The sequence below is a fragment of the Accipiter gentilis genome, chromosome 11 (genome assembly GCF_929443795.1).
Source record: "Accipiter gentilis chromosome 11, bAccGen1.1, whole genome shotgun sequence".
Taxonomy (NCBI): domain Eukaryota; kingdom Metazoa; phylum Chordata; class Aves; order Accipitriformes; family Accipitridae; genus Astur; species Astur gentilis.
In genome coordinates, this window is record NC_064890.1 from 31,991,619 (window position 1) to 32,005,743 (window position 14,125).

At 40.1% G+C, this 14,125-nt stretch overlaps 1 protein-coding gene across 1 annotated transcript; it reads right to left on the reverse strand.

Moving 5' to 3' along the window:
- Positions 1-2,054: 2,054 nt before the first annotated feature.
- On the reverse strand, positions 2,055-4,288 carry LOC126044602 (arg8-vasotocin receptor-like). Its single transcript, XM_049814512.1, has 2 exons — positions 3,322-4,288; positions 2,055-2,254 (listed from the first exon to the last, which is right to left on the reverse strand). Exons 1-2 carry the CDS (start codon positions 4,235-4,237, stop codon positions 2,055-2,057), a joined length of 1,116 nt encoding a protein of 371 aa, XP_049670469.1. The 5' UTR covers positions 4,238-4,288.
- Between the last annotated feature and the right edge of the window lie 9,837 nt (positions 4,289-14,125).

Here is a 14,125-nt window from a genome sequence, read left to right on the forward strand (position 1 = left end):
CTGCGAGCTCTGAGCAGTACTGTGACTTAGGTCAGTTCTGGATCTGGATGACTATTTGCATGCAATTTGAATGCCTGTTTTCCTTGCAAATGTATACCTTTTTTTTTTTTTTTTGAGGTTTTCAATGTGTTTTGCTGCAAATCCAGTAGTGCAATGACACAGGTAATTCCCTGAAGCATTTCTATTTACAGTGCCTTTCAACAGTGCATATTTTACTACGTAACTAACTGCAGTCAAAGGAAGTAGAAAAACAAAAAAACCCCACCATTAACTATTGGAATAAGTCCTAAGGGCAAACTTAACTGAGAGCTAATTTGACTGAAAGTCTTAGAAAGTCAGTGGCTGAATATAACAAATATCCTATCAACAGTATGGATTGTATCTTGGATGTTCATACCCCAGATATGGACACTGTCATTCGAGTTACAGAATTGCTCTAACAGGGAGTGTGTTGTGGGGTAGAATTAACACCTATTAATTAAAGAGAGGGAAAAACAAAACCCAGCAAGAAAAAAGTATCAATTACAATTATGAGAGACTTCATACAGATTCTTCCCGTTCCTGTCTGGCTCTGGTACTCTCTTCATCCACCCTCTTCCTCTGTGTACTTGCCAGAAAGACCTGTTGTTCTTGCCAGCGGGACTGGGACACTAGCTTTTCCCATCATAAAGAACAGCAATATTTGGTTCGTACCCCTATCTGGTCTAACTATACAGGGAACAGAAACCATAGAATATTCAGTCATACCAGCACACATTAACCAGAAGTGTTAACTACTCCTTGTACAGCAGCACTTCTCACAATCCAATCAGTGTTTAGTGTAAAACAGTATTTTGAGTACAATTTAAAGACTATTAACCCCACACACACTTCTATAGCTTTTCTGTTGAAAATTGAGATTGCTAGCACTCATAAAAATGAAATGTGAATAGCACTGATGAAACACAGTATAATGTAGGCAGATGATACGCAAGTATCACCAAGAATCTCTGTGAATGCAGCTCTGTTCTCACCTGAAAGAGCCTTGCTGATATTCCTTCCATACTCCTCTGATTAGATTGCAGACGCTGAAAGGGGAATAAATAGCTACCTGCATAAAACACCCACAAACTAGCAAGCAAATGGCATTTTGAGGTAAAGAGATGCAGATTTATTTTTATCACAAAGGGGAAATAATTGAATTTGAGCCTGAAGGGGTTCTAAGCACTCTCTGTCAATAAACTGCATGCCAGAACAAATAGGTCTTAATACCAAATGAAAGTGTACATTCCTAGCACCCATTTTTATTTAAAGTATGTATACGTACGTGTATGGGGGGGCGCGGGGTGCTGAGTTAACTGCTTGCACATCAGGGAATGCATGGAAGATCAAATCCCATGGTGTGAAGCCACAAACCTGGACTGCTACTATGCCACCGATACCTGTGATTCACAGTGGCATTTGGAACTGAAGTAGGCGTGCAGTGTCACAAGGACATCAAATTCATTTTTTAAAAATGATACTAAGCTCCTTGGCATTTTATAAATGTATATAAGGAGTTAATTTAAAACAGGTATTAATAATAGCTGGCACAGGATTTTTCTGAATTTCTGCTGCCTTCTCAAGATTTGCCAGACTGTCCCCCAATCACACCAGAATGATGAACAATTAATGGTTCAATTCGAAAACATATTCAAGTCTAATTATGTCAGACTCCTTTGCAATTATGTTTCAATTTGTTGGGCCAGTTAGTTGCAAAATTTTACTACTTAGAAATCCAGAATAACAGAAGCAAAAGTAGTTTAGGACACAAAATATCTAAGATACTTTTATATATCTTTGTCAGTTTTTACAAGAATTCATTTTGATAACACAGTGATGATGGAAGTACTGAGTCAGGCTTGCACAACACAGAAACTTCCTGTATATGCTACAGAACTGCAGAGAAATATATTTACAGAACAAAAGACAATTTTCCAGCTTCCTTAGCCACAAAACCAGGGATGGTGGTAAAATATCGGTATGTCTTGTGAACATAGCAAATGTAACAAAACCAAAAAAAAAACATTCAACATTTATGCAGAAGTACTGTTTTCCTCAGGGTCTCTGTCTACAAGATGAATGCTCCCCGTGATCATCGATTCCTCTTGAGCCAAGGTGTTCTCCTGCTGCTTATTTGTGCAATACGGAATGTGGCCACAAAAATACATGTAAATCCATGGGTTGGTGCAACTATTTAAATTGCCAAGGAGCATGATAATGGTGAATGCTGAACCTAGAATGAAACAGTTAAAGGAATAACAGAGTCAATAAAGCACTTGTACCAATAAGTAACATCTTCACAGTCTCCTGCTTTCTGGTGTGCCTGTTCACACGTTAAAGTTAATCTAATAGTAGGAAATTCCCATTTATTCAATGCAATTTGTAATTGTTGAAAGTATGAAGCACACTGTATTGTATGCATCTCGGAGTTAAATAGTTCCCTATAGCTCTTTTTTGATGTAGCTGCATTAAATTTAAAAGCAATTACTAATCTGCCATACAGATACAGATAAATACAGATATAGATATTGATTTAAATATATGTAGATTAAGACTCAAATTCACACAAAGACAGGAAGAAGTCTTAAAACAAAGATCGGAAGATTTTTTTTCCTCCATCAGACAGAGTTATTATCTTTCTTTTTCCTTTGGTTTATATCTCTGATTTTAGAATAGGTGAACTTAAATAAAGTCACGTACAGAGTCTGCCTTTCACAAAGAGGCAATACTATAAATTTGACAAGATTAATCTTGCTTACAGCATGGTGTTCTTTGATACCTCTCTCTCAGGCTTGCTTTTTTGCTTTATAAACAGCTGTTTTACAACTTTTAATTGTTTCATATTGAACTACAGAGATTTCATCAGTATGATTTCAATATTTAAAAAAAAATCAGATGTCTTATAACACCACTGTTCTATCCAGTAAATAAGGAGTTAATTACTCCTTTTCAGCTCAAGACCCCCAAATACTGCTGCTATAATATCTAAAATCTCTAAAAGTCTGAACCATTGCTGGAGCAAATGATACTTTTCACTGTGCTGTTCGTTAAACTTTAAATGGTTAATCACTCAAAACACACACACAAAATACAGACTTGTACAATGTTTTGATCACATACCACATTAAGTTCTCTGTACCTAACTAAATAGAGCAGATAATCGATCCAGGAATTTCTTTTCAATCATACTCCAATGAACACATGTAACTTTTACAAAAGCAAAGTGCAAACATAAAGCAATATAGCAATGTGCTAGCCTGCTACGCAGTTAGTTACGAATGAGGATGGAGAGTATCTTACCTTCAGTCACGACACTGGGGAACCACACAGACCACAGCTGTGCAATGAAGAAAGGTGACCAACAGAGAACATACGCAACAACTGTCACCACTGTCATTTTTACAGTCTTGATCATAGCCTTTGAAATACAGTTCACACTGCTTGCTCGGGATGGCAGGACTTGCTTCTGATTTGTTACTTCATATTCATTCTGTTTTTTCACATATATATTTCTTTTGATTATTTTGCAAATCTTAACCTGGCACGTGATAAGGATGGCTGAGGGAATGAAGAATATAACTACAAAAATCCAAGTCACATATGCCCTCGGGCCCCATGGCTGAACAAATTCACCCCAACATTCAAAGATGCCTGGAGATATTTCAGTCTTAGAAAAGATAAATACCTGTGGTAGGCTAAGAATCAGTGATATAGACCAGCTGGTGCAAATGGGGATGTTCCAGAGAGCTCTCTTCTTTTGGAAAGTGACCATAGGGTAGCAAACCGCTTGGTATCTGTCCACTGTCATGACCACTATCATATAAGTAGAGGCAAACATGCCCAGCAATTGTAGATACTTGATAGTTCTGCACAAGAAATCTGGCCCTATGAAAACATCCGTAATATCCCATATGAGTTGAGGAAGCACTTGAAAAAAGGCTACCACTAAGTCAGCGATGCTGAGGTGAAGCATGAACACATACATCCTAGAGAGCTTCTTTCTTCTTCGCCACAGCACCAGTATGAGAATAAAATTGCCCACAGACGCCGTCAGAAATATGACCCCCAGTACGGCAATCTCTACTTGAGCTAATTGCTCGTCTCTTTCTGGTCTTCCAACAGGATCTGACTGATTTGTCAAACTCAGGGATCTGTGAGGAGAAGGACTCTCAGTCTGATGTGTGTTATCCTGCATAGGAAATGAAAAATTCTTCATAGTGCACAGAAGCTACTTACTTAGAGTAGCTGCTACTTGCGACTCAGGTTGACAGCTGTGAAGTACTGGCTAGCAAACAGACCAGCCTGGGTTCGGGTTTCGGTATATCTTCAAGCAAATCTCCCCCTGTTTGTGTGAACTAAAGCAGTGGGACCGGGCTCCTGATAAAATTCTGTCTCTTGCTGGCATGCAAAAAGGCTTTATATAGGCTCCCAGCAGACAGAGCCTTATGTAACGGCAGAGCCCTCGGGTAGGCTGCAGGGACCGCAGCCAATGGCAGACCGAGCCACACAATTGGGGGAAATATATAAATAAAAGGCAAACTTCAGAGGCTCAACGTAATTCAATTACTCACTTCAGTCAAAACCCGCACTTGTAAATAGCTGTGGCCAAAATCATACTTAGATGATCTTACTCGGGAGAGTTCTCGCAAATATGTTTTTTACGCAAACCAGAAGCGCACGCTTCGGCTGAAGCGGGAGGAATGTTTGTACGTAGACGGAAAGTTGGGCCCCTGAGCTCAGGCGCATCGTAACTGCAATTCTCTAGGCTCCTGGGGCACGACCACATCCTAAATGCAGCAGAGACAAAGAAATGCTTTTTTCCATGGCTTTTTTTTTTTTCCCCCCCTTCTTTTTTCTGGAGTCACCTGATTCTAAAAAAAAATAAAAATAAATAAAAATTTGAACTGCCCTAAAAATAATCTTCTTCTTTCAAGACAGGGTCAAGACTTAGAGGTTTTTTCTCAGCAAAATGAAAAATAGCACATGTGAAGTAAATTACTTTTAATGGGACCATGAATCTACTGAGAATTTAATAGAAAAATAAGTGAAAATTCAGTGGGTAATCCAACTGAGGAAAAGGTCTCTATGATGAAACAATTGTCAAGGGTCTCTATTGTACTCTAGTGCTAAAGGCTGGGAGGTCATTTTTCAGTACCTAATCCTTTTTATTTTTGTGGAGTAAGTTGTATCATGACCACAAGAATTTCGTTGGTTTTGACCTTCCAGTATGACTTTTGCGTATTGTTAGTGGCAGATAAGAATAGCAATTTTGATTTAATTTCATTTGTTCTCCCTCAGTCTGCCCTCTTAATCACAAAAGAGAGATTTAATAAAATGAATTAATTCAATATGAAAGATAACACATGTTTGTATGCAATCTTGTTTGAAGCTACAGCACTCATATCCTTTTGGTTACAGTCAGGAGACTGGTAATTTGAAGTCTTTCTGAAGAGGAAACGGATAAGGTTAAAAGTATGTCCATGCTGCATGTATAGGACATAATACTGAACCTACACTGAATAACTGCTGTGATCATCACTATGTTATAAAACCAGCTCAGGAACCTCATAAACAGACTGCCATCTCTTTGGCACTGTCATCAGACAGGAGAAGGGCAAAACTCATAAACAGGATGCTGAGGTAGACTACAAAACAGTGTGAACTCTTTTCTCTCCCTCTTTCCCCCTTCCATCCCACCATGGGACTGATGTTAATATCTCAAGCGAGAGTAAGACTACGAGAACAGACAGCAGACAAACTGAATAATCTCAGGAAACTTTGCCACTGACAGCAGCTATAAGTATCCATAATCCGGATTTGGCTGAAGGCTGTTGCAGCTGCCTGAGCCTACAATGCCTTTTCTCTAAGACCGTGTTGCAGAGTATGAATCACAACAACTTAATCTAATATACCTGATAATTTTTTTCCTAAATGGAAGCCTATTTGTAGGAAACTTGGATTCCTGAGGTCGTTTCCTTTTAGTTTTCCCCCCAGTTTGGAATCTATGTCCAGAAGTGGGAAACAGCATGGCAAGACCATAAGGGAACAAATGGGTTTGCCTTTACCCTCACCCTCCCTTCACGCAGCAACTTTCAGAAAAGCGACTGAACTGGCCACAGACCACGAACCCCTGGCAATTCTGCTGATGGCAGACACTGCGCTGTACAGCAGGCTGGCTGATCTCCAGCTCCGCCTTCAGATGGAGACAAAATTTCAGGTGTGCGCTCCAAAATCATTTACCTTGACCACCCTCACTCCATGAGTTAGCAAAAAGCCAGGTGGGATCTTTATTATTCTAGCAGGATGCAGAGTAAACATGTACATCTAGGCAGAGCTAGGACTAAGTGGGTTGAAACAGGAATGTGTTGAATGGAAAACTAAGCTCAGGGTCAGGCATGGAAGATAAATTTACATTTCATGATCTGAAAGGTGATCAAGGAATTACATGTAAAAAGACCAGAATATGCAACACAAGTCACTTCTGGGGTTAGTATTGGAAGACTAACCAGAATATCATACCAGAAGCATATATTTGTACGATTTTCACAATGCATAATATATGGGCAGACATATATTTCAGGTAAATGTGTTTTATCACCTACACCTAGAATAGTTCAGCAAGATCCCTGGGAATACGCAACTCTTCCTAGGCCTGCACACGCGTAGGCAGCACAGTGTCTGGGCAGCAGACGTGCTATAATAGGTGTCAGACCCCGCATGTGGACTTAGGTTAAAGGGGAAGCACGCTGCGCAACAAGCAGCCTTTGCCATGTTCATAAAAAGTGGGGGTGACCCTCCTTGTACAAACTGTCCTGGTGATGTAAGACTCTACTCCATCTTGCATATCATCAGTTCAATATAAGTTAATAGTTCCATAACTTAATAATTGTTCCCTTTCCATCTTTTTCATGTGTGCTAGCAGAGTTTCAAGATAATGCTATATTGAAATTGAATCCATTCCGGGAATATAACTCACTGAGAAAAGAAAAACAGGGTAACAGATGAAAATGTTTAAGTAGTCTTAGCTGTTCTTTTACTCCAATAGTGTCCTTCTGTTGCCCAGCTTTATTTCATTCCAAACCATATCTGTCCAAGTTAAATTCTTTTCCTAAATTATTTACTTTCAGTAGCGTGGGAAGGCACATTTTAATTAAATTCTGCTGAATTTCTCAGTATGTACTCTCATCTAACGTTTGTTGGTTAGCTAGTAGTGAGGAATTCAGCTCACGGATTAAGACTTAAATTCAGGTGTCTGCTTAGAATTACGGAATCACACAGCTGCCCAAGGCAGGGACAACACTGAATCCAGACCAGTTTACTTAGGGTTTGTCCAGTCAGGTCTTGAAAACCTCCAAGAGCTTAGACCCCAAAACCTCTCTGAGTAACCGGTTGCAAACGTGTAATTATTTTCATTGTGATACGGTTTTCCTTACGTGCCACCAGACCCTCCCCTGATTCTGACCACCTTCCCTCGTTCTTCTGCCATGACCTCAGTAAGATCCTGGCTCGGACCTCTTGCCAGCCTCCCCGTAGGTCCTGGGGAGCACTGTTTGGCCCCCTGAAGCTGTCTCTCCTCCAGGCTGAACAAACTGTGTTGGGAGCCTTGCAGAAAATGTTGCATTCAAGGAGTTAGTCATCTTGAATGGGACATGTCTGCTCTACAGAGCCTTGTACTTAAAGCCTGTGCTGGCGCTGGTGGATGTTATGACAGAGAAGATGTCCCAGCCTGTCAGGAGAAGACACATGATTGTTCACTACGCAAACTAAAAGGCTCCACGGCGTGGGAGGGAGGAGGAACCCCTGCACAGATGGCATCGTCTGTGCAGTGTTCTGGGGGAAGATCCATCTGATGTCCATCCAATGCGGCGTAAAAGCAGGGTTCCCATCATTGGAAGGGACCTAAGATTTCCTTGCGATCTATACTTCTGGTTTTACCCTATCTTATGAAAACAGCTATTTTACCACACCCTTTATTGTTGCACACACACACCCCCCCCGGTGCAGAGCACAAGCCCAGCTCCCTCAGGGACACCTTCCAGCCCTCCGATCACCTTGACGGCTCTATCCTGAGCTCACCCGCGCTCATCAACACCTTGCCCCTGCAGGGGCTCCACAACTGGAGGCAGAATTCCAGATGTGATATAACAAGTGCTAAGCAGAGGAGAATAACCACTTCCCTCGACCTAGGGATTGTGTGAGCTGTGTCAACTCCCATCACATCCAAAGGCAATCGAGGCTTCAGTTCAGTGCCTAATCGTAAGCACAGAATACTGTCTGAGTTGCCCTAGGGTATACTGAGATGGCCCAAGACTCATTCAGCATAGGCTTTACCCTATCGTTGTGTTAGGATTGTGGAACAATTTAACTTTCTAAAATCTTTCCATGTAGATTCCACGGCATATTATTTTTCAAATATTACCTTGGAAGATGAGATCTTGCCTAGTTTGTTGTTATTGTTGCAATACGCAAAATTCCAACATTATCCAAATAATAATTCCTTCATCCTTCCTCTGGCATTTGGTACTTTAAATTTATGGTACTCTCAAGTAATCCATCTTTACTGAGGCTATACAAGAAGTAAATTGGTTAAGTTTTTTTTCTGTATGTAATTTTTTCTGGCTGAGTAATCATTTCAAGTCACTTTGCAGTTCAAGGAGATATTTTCAAAGCTAGGATTTAGGCAAATCTCAGCCACAATTTCTCCTGTGGCAAGAATACCGACTATACTAGCCTGAGTACCTTAATCATAGAATCACCGAATCACAGAAGTACTGGTTGGAAGGGACATCTCGAGGTCTTCCTCCAGAGTGTAACTGCCTATTGAAGTGTGACTATCACCATCACTAGATCAGGTCAGACACAGCTTTGTCCAGCCGGCTCTTGAAATCTGTCAAGTATAGAAATTCCACCCCTCTGGGCAGCCTGTTCCAGTGCTTTTGGTGAAGAATTACTTTCTAATGTGCCTCAGAACCTCCCACAGTGGCCATTGTCCCCTATTAGATCCCCTGCCACCACTGAGAAGAATTTGGTTCCATCAACTCCATAGCCGTCCTTAAAGTACTTACAGGCTAGTATTAGATTACTCCTTAACCAAATCTTTGTCAGACTAAGCAATCTTTGTTTTCCAAAACCTGCATGAATTGCAGTGCATTGCAGATGCTTTTTTGCCAAGCCAGGCAAGGAATAAAAGCTGAGGCAGAAAATACGTGCATTTTAGTGTTAAAAGACCCCCACCAACTTCTAAAAACCAGCAACTCTTTCATCTCATGACAGACATTACTTATTAAATACAACTTGTGAAGATAATAGGTTTGCACTCTTTTACTTTGGAATGCATAAATAAGTTCTAAAAATTTTCTATTTAAGAAAAGATCAAGTGGAAAATACTGTTGTCTGCTTTTGATTTAAGAAACACTGGTCTGCATCTTTTCTCTGAGATTCTGTAGTTCTGAAGAGCTGGTAGATTATTGCTACTGCACTTGTCAAGCCATGAAAACCAATTAATTAAGAAAAGCAAATTTTTGCATGATAGGTTACATCTCTAGTGGATTTTAGAGAAATAAAAATTTACTTCCTTAGCATTGATGTGATTGTATTTCTTTTCAAACATTAAAATGTAAAAACCAGCTACCACAGACCTTATAGGGTGGAAAGGACTAAAGCATGCAGTAAAAGATTCAATTACCAGGAAGACGGTAGAAACATTTACTTCTTAATATATTTTTATATAAAACGTTTACTTAGTAATATATTCTACAGCAGAGAAAAAGGGTCAGCATGGTATTGCACTGAAATTGCCCTAGTGATAGAGAATACATTCGAGAAGATGTATTAAGTAATGTAAATACATACCAGTAGCATGAAATTTAACGACAACTCCTTTTGGAAGTAGTATAATGGCTAGCAAATGGATTCTTTCATATAGGAGATTAGCCAAAGTTACACAAGTACTGTTCAAGGATTTAGCCTGTAGCACGGATGCATTTACAGCAAGGTAGATTCATATTTTTCTTCTTCATTTTCATATTAAAACATTGCTTATTTCCAGAATGTGGTGGATAAACTACTTCACTGTAAGTCATCTTTACTGGACTAAAATTACTTACACATTTTTGCTGCTGTACTGGTACAACCTCTTACAGTTCTGGTTTCTTAAAAAAAAATAAATAATCCCACCACTAATTCAATAGTTGTATTAACATACAATGTTCTTTCAACCAGGCTTAAATGGTTCACTCCAACCCTGTGTAGTTAGAAAGCTAGTAGAGAGGGTCTACGGAACTAAAGCAGCCTCAAATGCAACAGCTAAAGCCAATGTGCCAACAAAAGATAGATAAAAATGTATTGCAGACAGTACTGCAGACAGCACATATACAATCATGCATTGTAGGCAGCTACTAATGGTGTTGTCATGACACGAGAAGACCAAAATGATGAATACTGCCAATAACTCCATTCCTCAGAAAGAGTTACGCTTTGATTTGGACAAAAACACTTTGGGGCATGCTGAAGAATTTTTAGGGAAGCTAAAAAACTATTAGAAAATGTCAGGACAACCCAAAATCTCATCCATTTCCAGTCCAGACGCACTACAAACTACCCTTAACTTTTCAAATTAACATTATAATGAACGCAGGACAACATTCTGTCCTGCTGTTTATATACCAAAAGTGGAATTTAAAGCCTTCCAAGTGGATCTGGCTCTTAGTTGTGCACATGCGTTTATTTTGTGTACGTGTGTATGCGTGTGCAAATGATGCTTACCTGTGCACACACGATCTGGATGCCTTTCACTTTCCATGAAACGATGTTCACTTCCCCGATGAGTAAGTTAACTGTGTATTTAAAGGAAGGGGATGTTACTTTACTAAGATTAAAAGCAACATAACAACAAATCCAGCTTTATAGCCTTAAAAAGTAGGACTGCAACACATCAAACTACTATAATTACTGTTAGGCAATATTTTGGAACAAGACTCTCCTAAATTAAGTGCATCCTTCAGTAGGAATTAGCCAGAGGCATTAAAGCCAGAGAAAAAACAGCTGGTATGGGCCCCCTGTGACTCGTAACTCGGCATGTCCCAGGTACTCACCATAAAACAGTACCACTAACTACGTACATCATACATTACTACGCGACTCTTTCTAATCCCTAAGGAGCTTATGTCTGAAAGAACAACTTTTTAACCTGTTCCAGTAAAAGGTTTATTATTGACCAGTGCTGACCTCATTCTTTGAGTATGCTTCTGATTTCACAGGCATTACTGACAGCAGTGAGTGAGAGTCCCACTTGGCCCAAAGCCTGCAACTGGTTTGCTTAATTGATGTACTTGAATTATGGTGGTAGAATTATCTTCCACAGCTTGTAAACCATTCTCTAAATAACACCCTTTTCCCATTGCTGCTGTAAAATTTTATGCAACTTTAATAAATAGTGCTTACCCATACAATACTGAGCTTTTACTGGTACTTCTATAACTTTCATCAGGCTACTTTAAGTTGAGATAGAAATAAATCATTTCAAATCAGGTACGCAGGCTTCTGCCAAAACCTATCTTTTTTATCTGCAGCATTCCAGACAGTCTGGATTCTCTATTAGGACACTAAATGGCCAGCCAGCTCACCTGCCACCAGGGCCATGGAAAACGACTGACAGATAAGGAACCTCACCAACGCTGGTCAGAGCAAAGAAAAATGGAGAAATAATGTGTAGCTTCAGGAGAAGGAACTACGACAGACAGACTTTGAAGAAGAATGACAAAGTACTTTTTCCACAGATGAGAAGTTATAAACAGAGTTTTTTAATAAAGGGAAAAATGCTAAGATGGAACCTAGCATAATACCTCCAGGTCTGGTGCAAAGGTCAGACAAATTTCAATGTTTTAATTAAAAAACAAAGTAAATAGCAATGACTCAGTTTCTCTGACGATACTGAATAAGCAATTGCAAACAATGTGGACAGTGAATTAATTCCAGTGGATCTAAAGAGACTGTGTGTTTTGACCTTCTTCCGTTCATGCCAAGAACTTTGTCTGGCACTTGCACAATCATACTCTCAACCAGACACTGCAGTAACAAAATTCACATCTATCAGTTCTTGAGTGCTGAAAGATAACAGAATGACTATTAGAGTAATCACAGGGGGCTGAAAAGGAATTCTAATATGACCTCTAGCATAAGACTGAATTTCAAATTCTAAGTAATCAACTGCATTATTCATAACTACTATATCATTATTTGATTAGTACACTCTTGGGTTTAGCGGTTAGATTTCTAGGATGCGCAAAAGCGCCGATCAAGGCCAGAGACCATTGACTATGAGCTGTGGAGGCACAGGAAATCAAGGCTAGCTGTGTAAGGCACTTCAGATACCAATTCTCAGAGCAGAATCCAAACCCCTGACTTGGGGATCCAGAATCCTGACTCAAGGATCCAAGCACCTTTACGTTGTGTGGGAAGCAGGAAGCTGCCTGGATTTAGCGAAGCAGGAAAATGAGCAGAGGGGGGCGTAGCTAAAACCCAGATCCAGATTCTAATCTGAAGTCTTAACTCCGAACGAGAGCCAGGTACCTTTACCCATTCAAAATGCAGAGCCTGTAACTCTAAAGGTGCCTTACAACCATTCCTTCAGGGAACAGGCTGGGACTTGCCCAGTTCTTTCAAATGGGGTGAGATAATGGAGGTTCCTGGGAGTGGAGAGGAGGAACAGATGGAATAGAAGGGAAGAGGAACAGGAAAAAGGTCATTGACGATATCTAGTATTACGCTATTTTCAATGAAATATTTGCCCAGGTGATGCAAGAAAATGGGGTGGTCAGTGCTATTTTCAGCCTGAGAAGGTTTAATCACTCATTTCTGATTCCTTAAGAGAATTTCCTGTTCACCAATTTATTGGCAAGGCAGAATGGAAAATGCTTTCTCTTCTTGTTGAAACTAGGTGACTACGCACAAAATAATGGATGAGTCATGGAACCAAGAAGAAACCCTGGAAAAAGGGACATAGTTCTCTACCCTTGTGGCTAAAGCACTCCCATCAGAAGGGGAATGCCACAGTCTGGTGTTTGCTCCTATATATACATTTTATACCAAAAGCTATTGTGTAATGAGAATAATCTGAGGAACCAAGACAAGAAGCTATGGCCATCTTGGTAGATGACTTCCTAACCATGAGGCACAAAAGTCATATTTATTTTTGCACTTACCCATCTCTTCCAGTACACTTACTTTTCTCATTTGGAACAACCCCAACAGGAAAACCATCTCAGGAATCACTTGGGTCTTTTCTGATTCTAGTTCCTAAGGCTGCTGGCACTGCCCAGTGCAGCACTGAAGATAACCAGGCTGGCTTGGAGGCTGTGCAGCCGCAGTAGCAGCACAGAGAGGGAAAGATCAGGTGGGATTTTGGTGGGATCTGTTACGCTTCTAGTACTGTATGTGCATATCATGGTTTAACAGCAGTGACGTCTGTGCTGGTTATCAGTCCCATACATGCACTACACATCTATACATGTCCACGGTGCAGACAGTAGCTCAAATCCCGCAAGCAGTCACATTAGTGTGGTGCCACAGCTATTTGAACTGCCGTTTTAATGGGTGATTCAGTGTGGATGTACCCTTGGGGAATCTGACCCTCCTGCTACACTTCTTTTGGAAGATGTATCTGGGAGAGGAATGGGGTAACAACCCACAAAATTCACTGGCTGCTGGGTGAACTGATTACATAATATTTAGTACAACAATTTCTAATATTCCATGAAAATGAGTTGCCTCCTTAGCAAACATGTTGCTTCCATATCATTTTCTAAGATTCAATGACAATAAGCAGCAAAGCAGCCTAATTACTTTAGGTAATTGACGTAAGACAAAGATACTAAGCGGTTGCAATGTAAGTCTTACATCACCTGCTTTTGGGATTTACAAAAGGCAGTTTCACAACCATGCGACTACCTGGGAAGGACAGTTTTCTCTGCAAGTTTCTCTTCTACGTGAGTTGTTTAAGCCTTTCTAAGGCTTCAAGAATTTTTAGTTCTTCTTTGACAAGAGCAAAATATTGAAGGGAAGTAACGGAGATATAAAAGCAGTAAGAAAATAATGTAGAAATGTT

Bases quoted from the DNA above. Each gene is read 5' to 3' on its own strand.
- LOC126044602 (XM_049814512.1), bottom strand. From the start codon at position 4,237: ATGAAGAATTTTTCATTTCCTATGCAGGATAACACACATCAGACTGAG. The intron at 2,255-3,321 runs GTAAGATACTCT...GTTTCATTCTAG, and splicing joins CCCCAGTGTCGTGACTGAAG to GTTCAGCATTCACCATTATC.